General features: G+C 42.2%; 1 protein-coding gene across 1 annotated transcript; it reads right to left on the minus strand.

Annotated features, from left to right (window-relative positions):
• Window positions 1–950: 950 nt before the first annotated feature.
• LOC114473702 (nuclear RNA export factor 1-like) lies at window positions 951–2,183 on the minus strand. Its single transcript, XM_028463471.1, has one exon. It carries the CDS (start codon window positions 2,016–2,018, stop codon window positions 951–953), a length of 1,068 nt encoding a protein of 355 aa, XP_028319272.1. The 5' UTR covers window positions 2,019–2,183.
• Window positions 2,184–14,331: the final 12,148 nt, after the last annotated feature.

Genomic DNA, 14,331 nt, shown 5'->3' on the forward strand with positions numbered 1-14,331 from the left:
CCATGTCTGGATTTTTGATAATTCTTCATTTGTTGAATCTATTAAGGTTTTAATGTCTTTAACTGAGCATAGGATGGTTGTGTCGTCTGTAAACAACGTTAGTTTGAGGCTATTTGAGACTTTGAAAATGTCGTTTATGTATAAAATGAACAGTTTTGGCCCTAAAATTGAACCCTGTGGCACACCATTTACTGATGATATACATATACCTATCCTATCCTCTTCATCTTTGGCTCCATCTGTTTAAATATCTATACAATTGTAAATATTTCCTTTTTATATACTGACCTACCAAATATACCTTTCCTCTTTCTCTTTTTAGTTAAATTAAATTAAAATCTCAACGTATGTAAACATCCAAATGGTATATTACTAATAGGAGTAGGAGAGTTAATAAGTACATTTTCAATATTATATTCTTTTACTTTTTCTTATATTTCCCAACCAAATTCATTGCCTTTAAAATAATGATATTCCCAAAAATCTTCTATTACACTTTTGGCAAGATTAACACTATCACTTCCATGGAACCTACTCCTATATGTTAGCATGCGTTTATCACTTCTAAGGTTTTCCCTCAATAATAATAATAATAATAATAATAAATAACAATTAATAATAATAATAATAATAATAATAATAATAATAATAATTATTATTATTATTATTATTATTATTATTATTATTATTATTATTATTATTATTATTATTATTATTATTATCAATAATAATAATCATAATTATTAGTATTTATTGATTAATCCTTTTTTTCAATAACTGTGGTTTTATTATATATAAAACGATTAACATGAGTCAACTTTGATTTTAATCAACACAAAATTGAAAAGAATTTTTTTTTCTTCAACTTTTTATTTTAGAAAAGCCACGTCTGGGATTTTTCCCTCCGTCTTTAATTGAGTGAAGATCTGTGCTGCTCTGTTGGAGTCCCACTAGTTGTCCTGCAGACACATCAGGGAGAAGGCAGTGAGCATCTCCTGCTGGGGGGTAGTGAGGGTGGGCACTGGGCTGGAGGAAGGGGTCGGGGCAGGTGCCACAAAAGTGCTGCGTATCTGCTCTGTTGTAGCCTTCCTATTGAAGAGTTGGTCATTGACGATGCACAAACCACAGTTCCTTGCTGGAACTGTGATGAAATCAGAGCCAAAGCAGCTGCCCTTGCAAGACGGGATAGTGGTGGGGGTTTCTACATCAAAGCCAATGGGTGGGGGGAGGTCATTTCCATTCAACTTCAGAAGCTGGGGAAACCTCTGGCGCACAGCACTGATGAATGAAGACTGGTCCTTGAAAAGGGCACAAAAAGGGTTTCTGACCAGCCACAGCTCTTCCAGTTTCAGCCCCTTCAACTTGTCCAGCTCACGTTCGCTTTTCAGTTTGTTGTGTGAAAGGTTCAGGGTCTTCAGATGAGGCACTTTGGTTACAAGCTTGCTGAGTTCATCCAGTCTTTGGATGCGGTTGTTACTGAGGTTCAAGCATGTCAACTCAGGAACGTGTTCTTCTATGATCTTTATGATGGCCTCCATGCTTGTTTTTCTGTTTAAAATTACTTTGATTTTTTGGGACACCAAGTCTGGGTCTGTATAAATGTTGTTTAGATCCAAAGCTTGGTGAGAGCCATCAAAACGTTTCGCCATACATTGCTTTAGATGCTCCAATTGTTCAGGCTTCAGAACAGAGCGCCTTTTTCTGCCACCACCTCCACCTTTGCCTCGCTGCCGACCTCTGTCGATACGGCCGTCTCCTCTCCGAAATACTCTTCCATAAGGATTGTATCTGTGCTGAGAACTGCTGTCCTGAAAGCTGTCGGTCATGGTCACATCTCCATCAATGTCGTAAAGGCTGGACCACGGTCCAGGTCCTCCAAATCTAGCGAGGTGGTTCCTCCACTGCCGGTCTCTGCGTGACGACAGTCCTTTGTGGAAGCATCGGCCTCTGCGGTTTGAAAAATGCTGGGGTGCAGTTCTGTCATCATGTTCGTTGTAGTGGTGTACACTGTCCGCCATGTTCCTTAGATCGTGTTGTCTTTCAAAGACAACTCGGCTCTGTCGGTCAATCCGTGAAAGAGGGACTTCTTTTTTTATCCGAACACAAGGTAAAAAACCCAACAAAAAGACCAGTAAACTCTGCCTCAATGTATCTGAGAGAAAAACACACACAGATGGCTGAGACACGACTATATGCAACTGCTAGTTTAGTACAGAGCAACTCCTGCTTTTAAGATGAAAAAAGATGAAAGCCTGAAAAAAGATGAAAGCCTAAAAAAAGATGAAAGCCTTAGTCTTACAATTTCAAATAAGTAAAAACTATCACCAACAAACGTGAACAGTTGCCGTGGCTGCAAGATGAAAGGAAAAAAGCCTGACAGTCAAGGATACATGAGGTTTGTTTGTCACATACATACAGTATATACTAGAAAGCTGCCAAGCATCACGCTTTGAGTGTGACAGTTATTGTGTGACCCTTTCTCACACCACACGCCACACTTGACATTTCTAACGCTTATATTTCCTCTATTTTTTATTATTCTAATTGACTGAAAGAGATAACCAATCCCAGTCGTCTTGTCATAGCGGCTGCCTCTACTTTCCTCCTGGCTTCTTACTGCACAGTCTACGATTACTGCATGCTACTGACTTGAAAACAAACCAATATGGCAACCAAACAACACATCTGCTGAATAATTAGTGTTTGCCTGTCACTGGTGACATACGAGGATATGATAGGCTGTTTCCACACGCTGGTTCCACCCGTGTGTTAGCTGATTGGCTGTTCGTGTGTTTCTGTCGGCTGAACACAGACATGAATACTAAACTGAGACAGCTCCGATTCGATTGAATTACAATTCAAAACAAACAAACAAGCTGAAGTTCTGTCTTACCCAGAAGCTCACAGCGTTACAAACACTAGACAACACACTCACCATGGATGAAGCACCGGACCAGAGCGGCGAGTTTGCTGTAGCGTCGATTGTCAGTGGCATCAGTAATTTTGCTCAGAAAAACAATCTCCAAAAGTCACATTTGGAACTATTTTGGCTTTAAACAAAGGTAGAGAGGTAAAGAGGCGCTTCCATCAAGCTATAGGAGCCAAAGGAGGGAACACATCTAACCTCATAAAACACCTGCCGTGTCGTCACGTGTATTAGTTCTCATTGGCAAATAATAGTTAAAGGATGTCAAAGTATAACGCACCTACAAAATGCTTAAAAATATAGTTTTCACAATGAATCAGTTCCTGTTTATTGTATTTTATCCTCTATGGTTTATTATGTTGGAGAAGAAACATGATTGTCAAATAGATTTTTTAAAAAGACAGTGGATTTGTTATCCTAAGTTAATCATTTATGTAGTTATTCTGTGCCCTCCGTCTGAATTTAGCGCTCTCATTTTGTTGTGATGCAGTAAAGTGAGTGACGTCACGTGAATCAACAAAACAGACCATAGACTTATACACATTCTATTGTCTGATCCTAACAACAGCTTTATGGTACGTTCAATAGCACAAATGTCCCGTCCATCTATTTCAAATGTAACAAAGTACTGTTACTTGAAACAAAATTTACTTAGGTCAAAGTAAAATTACAGATTTTAAAAAGTCCTCAAAAAAGTAGAAGTACACAAAAAGCTACTCAATTACAGCAACGAGAGTAAATGTAATTCGTTACTTTCCACCCCTGCTTTTAGCGCTAGTGATTGGGTTGGACAAATTCTCTTACTGAATGGAGTATATAGAAATTAAACAATATTTTTGTATTTTAAAAGCTTAAACTCTGATGAGAAATGGCTGCTGCAGGTAAGAGACTTTACCGATGTTACAAACTATTGTTTCAAATTTATTTTTACTCAGGTTTTAATATATTGAACATTTTTTAAAAAAAACTGTTCAATATTTTATGTAGATTATACTGTTTTGAACAGTTTGAGAGTATTTCTGTGCCTATGGTGTGTACATATATTACATAAAATAAGGGTGTTTGACTTCAGTTTTCACAGAATGAATGAGATACAGCAGGATAATAACACTAATATAAATACTGTATTTTTTGGACTATAAGGCACACTGGTTTGTTGTTATTATTATTATTATTATTATTATTATTATTATTATTATTATTATTATTATTATTATTTTATTGTTATTATTAATACACGTTAAGCAAAACAAAATATTCAGATAACTCAAGCTTTATTCAACTCATCAAATGGTAAATGGTAAATGGACTAGATTTTATATAGCGCTTTATCACCACACTGAAGCAGTCTCAATGCGCTTTACATATCAGCTCATTCACCCAATCACTCTCACATTCACACACGAGTGGGACAGGACTGCCATGCAAGGCGCTAGTCGACAACTAGGAGCAACTTAGGGTTCAGTGTCTTGCCCAAGGACACTTCGACACATAGTCAGGTACTGGGATCAAACCCCCAACCTCTTGATCAGAAGACGACCCACGACCCACGACCACCTGAGCCACATTGTTCAGGTTTAACACATAAAATACAGACTGAACTTTTTCAGTTCAGTATGTTGAAGCACAGTACAGGTACATATCACTCCGCGAGGCGCCTGACTACGTTAGCCCTAAAGCGCCAAAAATCCATCAAGCAGTGCAGCTTCATAGTTTACTGTAGTTTTACAAAAATATTTTGACATATTAATTTCATACATAAGGGGCACCTGATTATAAGGCGCACTGTCGATTTTTGAGAAAATTAAAGGATTTTAAGTGCTCCTTAAAGTCCGGAAAATACAGTAAATAAAAGCATATTTGATAATCTTCTCATCAAAGATACTCAACATGTTCAACATGACACGTGGAACTGGAGGTTGTCCAGGAATTCTAGTATCTAGGGGTTATCCTTGATCCAACACTGTCGTTCAAAAGTCCCAGAAAAATAGTTGCTCCTGTGCTTCAATATAATAATTGGAATTGCCTTCATATTCGGAACAACCTGAATTTGAATGCAGCAAAAACATATTTTTATTCCATGATAATTTCTCAAATTGATAACTGCCTAACTAGGTGGTCACTTGCATGCCCCACAACAGTTACAAAAATAGAAAACCTCTACAAACGAGCTCTAAAAATGTTTGATAAAAAACCCTTACCCCACCATTACTGTGATGTTCTGAAAAATCACAGACTACTAGATATTAACAACATGATTAAACTTAAAAGAGCAGGTCTAATTTACAAACTCCTGCATTCCCTCGCTCCCCCGCCTTTAAAGGAGTTTATTAAATGTCAAGAACATTCTGAAAGGTCAACACGAGCCACCACGAGAGGGGACATGGTGATACCTCACAGACGTACTACCTTTGACAACACTGTACTATCTGTCCAAGGCAGAAACCTGTGGAATAGTCCACCGATAACACTGAGAAAATGCCCAACATTCTGCTTTTTTAAAGCTCAAATGAAAAAGTGGTTATGGTCAAATCAAACCTGTTCTCACTCATAGCAACACTGGGTTGAGTGCATTAGTAGAGGGATATGGGCAATTTGGAATTTCTGTCTCATTCGGAACAACCTGAATTTGAATGCTGCAAAAAAAATTGCGTCTGTGCGCACTGTGTGAATGCACTGATGAATATTCTGCTTGCTTTTAAAATATATTCCCTCAAAATAATCCCCCATTTTAACAAAAAAAACAAACAAAAAAAACCTGTAATTTGATTACACGTTTTTTAATATACTGTAACAGATCATAGTTACATGTTTTTTGTATAATAATTATGCAACACTGTTACTTGTAATCTGTTACTCCCCGAGCCTGCTAATACATAGCGACTGCAAGCAGGTATCGCTTGAACAGGTATCAACTAGTCAGCCTGGACAGAAAGACCGTCTTTACTTTGACATTGCTTTTACCAACTGCTTGAGTCATGAAGTAAAAGCAATGTCAAAACGTAAATGGAAAAGACACAGACAAAACAGAAAAAGCAATGACAAAATGGAAAAAGCAAAAACTACATGGAAAAAGAATATACTACTTTTTCATTATTTATTCTCTTTATATTTAAACATTTTTATTATTGATTCTCTTTTTATTTACAAATTTGTATTATGGATTTGCTTTATATTTCCACATGCATTTCCTTTAAATTTTGGCACTCCTGTGATTCCATAGGATTTAACCACATGGATTCCATTATGAATAAAAGCAGCTACTTCACAAATCCAGCCACAAACAAACTGGATGTGAGCTTCCAGTCCCTTGACACTTTTCATGTGGTCCATTGTGCATGAGCTAGATGGGTAGACGAGGTAGTTCACAATTGTTTCTCATATGTTGCAACAGGATTACTATTGCAACAACACATCATCAGTAGGGTAAAACTAACCTGTCTCACGACGGTCTATGTCAGGATAAGTCACTTCCGGGAAATAAGGGACATCTTCATTCCATTTGTCAACAGGAACGTTGTAGGGGTCATTCCCGCCGATCAGACCCAGCTTCCCCAGCATCTGGTAGAGTGTCAACATAAGCTGTGGCCTCCGACATATTGAAGTCAAACGAAGACGACCTTCGACAATTGTTTAGCACATGGGCTGCTTTCAATAAGTCAAAAAACTTTTTTTCAAGTAAACACACCCACGAAGGTGTATCCGTATAGGGCCGCCATCTTCTAAGATGGCGCTGGGTCAAAATGCCTTGACGTCAGTCGCAAGAGTCTATAGTGACATCTGTGGATATCCAAAAATGCAGCTGTATGTAAGATTACAGTAAATAATTATGCTGTTATATGTCAATAAGCTTTCAGTGCTCAATTGTACCAAGTAACAGAGATTGAACTAGGTTCATTTGAACATTTTTATCAAGAAACAAGTTTTTGCAGCGTGTTTGTGCCAACACGATGCTGCCTTCACGTCCTGTGGGGAAGATGATTCTTTCACTTGTAAACTGGAATTTACGAGTGCATTAAGTGTTTTTGATGCTGGTGGGCACACAGTTCATAAACTAAAAACAAAGTCACTCCACATGAGTCGCCTACTTTTTATGAGGCAGAATATCTTAAAATGCATTTTCTATTACCATCATTGACTCTTATCAAGACTGGCACCCTGTCCAGGGTGTACCCCCGCCTAACGCCCAGTGTGAGCCAGAGATAGGCACCGGCAGACCCCCGTGACCCTGAAAAACAGGAACAGGTGGGTAAGAAAATGGATGGATAGATGGACTCTTATCAATGTAACAGTTTGAAAAGTAGAGTTTGTCATTTGATAAGCTTTAAGTGGCAAAGTGGAGTACTATAGTTAACTCAAAATGTTTTATATTTTTCTTTAACACTAAAGTTTAAGTATCAGATTTATTTACAGATTTTCACAGTGAAATGATTTTGGCTGTTTTTGTATTATTGCTCTCTTTACTGTCAAGCTTGATTGAGACAAAATTTTGACGAAGCAGCAGAGGGATGATATAAACAACCTGGGTTCTTCCTGGGACCTGCCTCATCTGAGATGAGATGAGATGAGATGAGTTTATTTGTCATTGCACATGTTACAGAGCAACGAAATCACATTTCAGTTTCATCCCGTCCAAGAAAACATGAAAAGACAATCATAAACATGGGAGCACAGGAGCGGGAGAACTGTGGTTCGCCACCAGGGCGGCGCCCCTTATTCAGATGAGAAATGGGATAACAAACGATGGGGAGGAAGAAGAGATAAAAAAAGGCAAAAACCAAACTAGGCCCTTGTAGAGAGGGGCAGTGTTTGGGATCATGAAAAAAAACTCTTCAGCAACATTGCGACAGAAACCCACAAACACAACATTCAATTCAATACAACAGCACGTTAGCACAGGGGATGGGTCTTTAGGATGGGTAGTTTGCAGGTCAGCCACAGTGTGGCGCTGCCCTTATGGCGCACCTCCTACTGACCAACCGCTGGGAGGGAGGAGGGTTGGAGCCAGAAGAGACAGTGACAATATAGGATATGTAGTGATGTAGGGGGAGTGAAAGTGTTCGTTGAGATAAGCCTGTTTACTCAGACTCTGCTGCTGACTCTCACATAGAGATGACCTCGAGAGTTCGTTGGCAGAGCCGGGACCAGGTGTACATGAAAAGTGAGGGAAAGGTCAGAGCGTCTTATCAACATTCCGTCCTTGGAGAGTTTGGAGAGAAGAAAACAGACCACAGGCTGCTCATTCAGGGGGGGGCCGAATGAGAATAGAGAAGGTGTTTTGAGACGGGCTAGCCATAACATGGCTGCCAGCCCTACTGTTCCTGGTCAGTTCGATAAGTAATCCAATAGTGTGGCCATATCCTGTGAGACAAACTATCCTCCTCTTAAAGTTCCACGGTGGAATCCATCTGAGAGAGTTCAGAGAGTTTGGCTCCTTTCTTCGTTAACTGCGGCTTCCAATAGTGCTGCCAACGTAATCCAATTTTTTGCGATAATTCAGGAAAATGCCAGATCCAATCAGCATAAGACCCGATATCATACATTCCAATCTGGTGATGGATGTCTTCCACATCCTCAGGACTTGTGAACTCTCCCATTTCCCGTCCTTCTAATAGAGAAATTTGACCAAAAGCGAAGAAAGACCAGATAATCAATTCCATGATTAGATTCAGGATTGGGATGCTGATAGAGGCTCCTGTTAGATTTGAACAAGACAAAACAAGACAAAAGAGCAGCAAGCAGGGAAAATTTGGGAGAGGGAAAAAAATAGCGTCCGTCTCCTCTGAGAGCAAGTGCAGAAAAAAAAAAAAACCAAAATCGCCATTGGTTGTTCCAGCAGCTTGTGGAACAACCAATGAGGTGTGGTGAGATTAGTTGAAAATTGAAAATTGACTTTATTATGTTTCATATTTGTTTCATATTTGTGTAATTTGTCTACGTAAATTTTTTTTAATTTTAATGTCAAATTATATTTGACAGGTAATTAGACAAAGACTTTGCCAGATAAAGCAAATCAAGAAAGGACTAAAACTGTCATGGCCCTTCTGTGTGTCCACTCCCCTCTCCCAGTGTGGGCGGAGATTACCAGGAGTTGCTGCTGATGAGCACACCTGGCTTCAATTACCTCACCCAGCTGACAAAAGCCCTGTGCTCCAGCCAGTCTTCGCCAGATTGTCAGTCTTCTAGACGCGCTGAACTGTGTTCCTGTTTTGTACCTGGCCTACTCTGCTTCTTGATTTTTGAAGAGTTTGGACAATAAATTGCACTCACCTTGCCTTCTGTCTTGACTCACTTTTTGGGTCAGCACCTTTGAGCTGTGACAGAACAATCTGGCCAATGGACCCAAGAGACTTGGACTCCCTCAAACGTGCGCTGGGTTCCCAGGGAGCCTTGATTGGCCAGCATGATACAATGCTTCGAGAGATCACACAGAAGCTGACAGAGTTGACTGCGAATGTTGCCCAGCTTGGTAATCAGGTGGACCAGCTCTCCACTCAACTTGCAGCTGCTGCTCCTTCACCTCAAGCCCTGGTTCAACCTCCATCTCCCTCCGGGAGCCAGCTTCCTCAGCCCACCAACCGAGAGCCTCACATTCCTACTCCTGAACGATACTCTGGGGACCTGGGTGCTTGTGGACGTTTCCTTCTCCAGTGCTCCCTGGTGTTTGATCTCCAGCCTTCTGCCTACACCTCAGATAAGTCCCGTATTGCTTTTGTCATAAGTCTACTGACGGGTAAAGCCTTCCAGTGGGCTACTGCATGTTGGGAAAGCCAATCAGACATTTTCCTGACTTTTGCTGCTTTCACTAAGGAGATGAAGAGAATTTTTGATCATCCTTTGAAGGGGAAGGAAGCAGCTAAACGTTTGTTAATGCTAAGTCAAGGCTCCTCCTCTGTGGCCCAATATGCTGTGGACTTTAAGATCTTGGCCGCCGAGAGTGGGTGGGATGATACAGCCCTTCAAGCAGCTTTTTCAAGAGGGTTAACTGACAGTGTTAAAGACGAGTTAGCTGCCCGAGATGATACAAACTGTCTCGAGGATCTCATCTCACTTTCCACTCGCTTAGACAATAGGCTCAGGGAGAGACGCCATGAGAGAAACTCTCGCCAGTCAGCTCCACGGGTTCCAAGCTCTTCCCAATTTGCTTCATTGTTGCCTTCTGCCTCAACCAGTTTTCCTGTTTTTTCCAGTACTCCAGATCCTATGCCTGCAGAGGAACCCATGCAATTGGGTAGAGCCAATCTTTCAGCCGCTGAACGCCTCCGCCGCCAAAGGTCAGGCTTGTGCATGTATTGTGGTCAAGAGGGGCACTTCATCAGCTCTTGTCCACTATGGCCAAAAGAAAGGGCTCATCAGTGAGTGGAGAGGCCCTGGTGAGCCATACATCCTCTCCCCAATCTCCTTGCTCTGATCGGCTCCAACTCCAGTCCTCCATTATCTGGCATTGTAAGTCCATTCCTCTATTTTCTCTTGTTGATTCTGGGGCTGATGACAATTTTATTGATTCTGCCATAGCCCAGCAAGCTCAAATCCCCATGGAGCCCTTTGACCCACCTAGGGATGTTAATGCATTAAATGGAGAACATTTGGCCAAAATAACACACCGTACTATCCCTCTCACACTGCTAATACAGGGGACTAATCACAAGGAACAAATTCAATTGCTTGTTATTTCATCCCCACATGTTCCTATAGTTCTGGGTCTTCCATGGCTCAAACGCCATAACCCCCACATTGACTGGTCAGTGAACAAGATTGTGAGTTGGAGTGTATTTTGTCACACAAACTGCCTTCAATCTGCCATTACTCCAGAAGACTCCCCTAAGCCACCTCCTCGCCCCCCCCGATCTGAGTTTGGTTCCCAAGGATTACCATGATCTGGCAGAAGTTTTTAGTAAACAGAGAGCGCTGTCCCTTCCCCCACATCGCCCTTACGATTGCGCAATCAATCTCCTTCCTGGAGCCCCTCTGCCATCTTCTCGCTTGTACAAATTATCTCGTCCTGAAAGGGAGACTATGGAACTTTATATTAAAGACTCTCTGGCAGCAGGCTTGATTCGTCCCTCTTCTTCCCCTTTGGCAGCAGGATTTTTCTTTGTTGACAAGAGAGACAAGACGTTACGCCCCTGCATTGATTATCGTGGGCTTAACGATATTACTGTTAAAAATAAATATCCTCTGCCTCTTATCGACTCTGCTTTTGAGCCTCTACAAAAGGCTACAATTTTCACCAAGTTGGATCTACGTAACGCTTACCATCTGGTCCGTGTCCGTCAAGGTGATGAATGGAAGACCGCCTTTAACACCCCGTTAGGCTATTTTGAATATCTTGTTATGCCTTTTGGTCTCACCAATGCCCCAGCTGTTTTTCAGACATTAGTCAACGATGTTCTTAGAGACATGCTAAACAAGTTCATTTTTGTGTATCTGGATGATATACTGATTTTTTCAAATGGCCTTTCCCAACACATCCAACATGTCCGTCTTGTGTTACAGCGTCTCCTGGATAACAAGCTTTTTGTCAAAGCGGAGAAATGTCAATTTCATTCGCCTTCTGTTAACTTTTTGGGTTTTGTGATTGAGCAGGGACAGATTAAAGCAGATCCTGATAAAGTGAAAGCAGTGGGGGAGTGGCCCACCCCAGAAACACGCAAACAACTCCAACGATTCCTAGGATTTGCAAATTTTTACCGACGCTTCATCAAGGACTACAGTAGGAAAGCGGCACCTTTGACCCGACTCACGTCCACCTCCCTTCCTTTTAAGTGGTCTCCAGAAGCTGAAACTGCTTTCTCCATTCTTAAGAAGCTCTTTATTTCTGCACCTGTTCTATCTCATCCAGATCCCTCTCGGCAGTTCATTGTGGAGGTCGATGCATCTGACACAGGAGTTGGAGCTGTCCTGTCTCAACGATCTCCTGAGGACCACAGACTGCACCCTTGTGCTTTTTTTTCTCGTAGGCTGTCTCCTGCGGAGAAGAACTATGACATCGGCAACAGGGAACTGCTGGCTGTTGTGCTCGCTCTTCAGGATTGGAGACATTGGCTTGAAGGTACTGAGCACCCCTTCATCATTTGGACAGATCATAAAAATCTTTCTTACCTCCGTTCTGCAAAGAGACTCAATTCCCGTCAGGCTAGATGGGCACTGTTTCTTGGGAGGTTTAATTTTACTTTAACCTATCGCCCAGGCTCCCGTAATGTCAAGCCAGATGCCTTGTCCCGTCAGACTTCTGTGGAGCTTCAGATTCAGCCTGAACCCATTTTGCCACTTTCCTGCCTCGAGGATGAACCAGATTTTCTGGAGACCCCACATTTAGTTGGAGCTGTACACTGGGAGATAGAAAAGATAGTCAGAGATGCTCAACAGTCCCAACCAGATCCAGGTAATGGCCCGCAAGATTGTTTGTTTGTTCCTGAATCTGCTCGCTCTGAAGTCTTGCAGTGGGCACACTCCTCAAAACTTACATGCCATCCTGGAGTTTTTAGGACTCTAGCATTCATCAAACAGCGGTTCTGGTGGCCCTCTATGGTTAAGGATACACGTGTGTTTGTGTCCTCTTGCTCTGTTTGTGCCCGTAGCAAATCCAGCCATCAGTCACCAGCCGGACTCCTCCACCCTCTCCCTATTCCCAGCCGGCCCTGGTCACACATCGCTGTTGATTTTGTAACGGGACTGCCTCCTTCTGCAGGGAACACTACTATACTCACCATTGTGGACCGTTTCTCTAAAGCTGTGCATTACTTGCCACTCAATAAGTTGCCAACTGCTACAGAGACTGCCAGTCTTCTAGTACAACATGTATTCCGACTTCATGGGATTCCTAGTGACATAGTATCAGATAGAGGGCCTCAATTTACATCTCAAGTATGGAGAGCCTTTTGCCAGTCTTTTGGAACGTCTGTGAGTCTCTCTTCAGGTTATCACCCCCAGTCAAATGGCCAGACGGAGAGAGCCAATCAGAACCTGGAATCTGCTCTGCGCTGCGTCACATCCCGGCATCCCTCCTCATGGAGTTCGCACCTTCCCTGGATTGAATATGCTCACAATACCCTCATATCATCTGCCACAGGTATGTCGCCTTTTATGGTTTCTCTGGGTTACCAACCACCGCTATTTCCAGAACAGGAACAGGAGGTGGCTGTTCCCTCCGTGCAAGCCCATCTTAGACGTTGCCGCAGTATCTGGAAGGCCGCACGGGCTGCTCTCCTAAGGACTGAAGCACAAAATCGTAAGATGGCCGACAGGCATCGGAGACAGGGTCCTACGTACCAAACCGGACAGAAAGTGTGGTTGTCGTCTCGGGACCTTCCTCTTCAGGTAGACTCTCGCAAATTGGCTCCTAAATATGTTGGTCCATTTGTCATTGACAGAATCATCAACCCATCTGTGGTCCGCCTCAAGTTGCCGCCATCCTTAAAGGTTCATCCATCCTTTCACGTATCCTTACTCAAGCCAGTTACTACCAGTCCTCTGAGCCCTCCGGCCGATCCCCCTCCTCCCACCCTGCTGGTGGATGGCCATCCGGCTTTCACCGTACGTCGGGTCCTGGATGTGCGCCGCCGTGGGAGAGGTTTCCAGTATCTCGTGGACTGGGAGGGTTATGGCCCGGAGGAGCGGTCCTGGGTCCCTCGTCGCAACATTTTGGGTGCCTCTCTGCTTCGGGACTTCTATAGGGCTTTTCCGGACAAGCCTGGTAGGGCGTCGGGAGTCGCCCGTTAAGGGGAGGGGTACTGTCATGGCCCTTCTGTGTGTCCACTCCCCTCTCCCGGTGTGGGCGGAGATTACCAGGAGTTGCTGCTGATGAGCACACCTGGCTTCAATTACCTCACCCAGCTGGCAAAAGCCCTGTGCTCCAGCCAGTCTTCTAGACGCGCTGAACTGTGTTCCTGTTTTGTACCTGGCCTACTCTGCTTCTTGATTTTTGAAGAGTTTGGACAATAAATTGCACTCACCTTGCCTTCTGTCTTGAGTCACTTTTTGGGTCAGCACCTTTGAGCTGTGACAAAAACAAACAAGTGTTTAACCTACTCAAAGAAAGGCCTGACACAGCTCAAAATCTTTTTCCTTGTCAAGCAGAGGCTGCACCCACTGCTCAGGTGAGAAGGAAGCACTTTGTGCGTGCTCAATTAAAAATGTTAAAATTAGTTCAGTTTGAATGTATTTTAATGAACATCTTAAGCGACAACACAGTATTATTATTTTTTTGCATTTGTTATTTTCAAAAATCTCAACTGCCATAGGTATCTATAGGGCAGTGACGTGCCGTCATTGTAGGCAAGGTAGGCAGTGCCTACCCAAGGGTGAATTGATATTTTGATTATTTGTTTTAATTATAATTTAATTATTTATTTATTTATTTATTTTTAATTATAATATAATTATAAATTATGTATTTTTCCATT

Source organism: Gouania willdenowi, chromosome 12 (assembly GCF_900634775.1).
Source record: "Gouania willdenowi chromosome 12, fGouWil2.1, whole genome shotgun sequence".
Lineage (NCBI taxonomy): Eukaryota > Metazoa > Chordata > Actinopteri > Blenniiformes > Gobiesocidae > Gouania > Gouania willdenowi.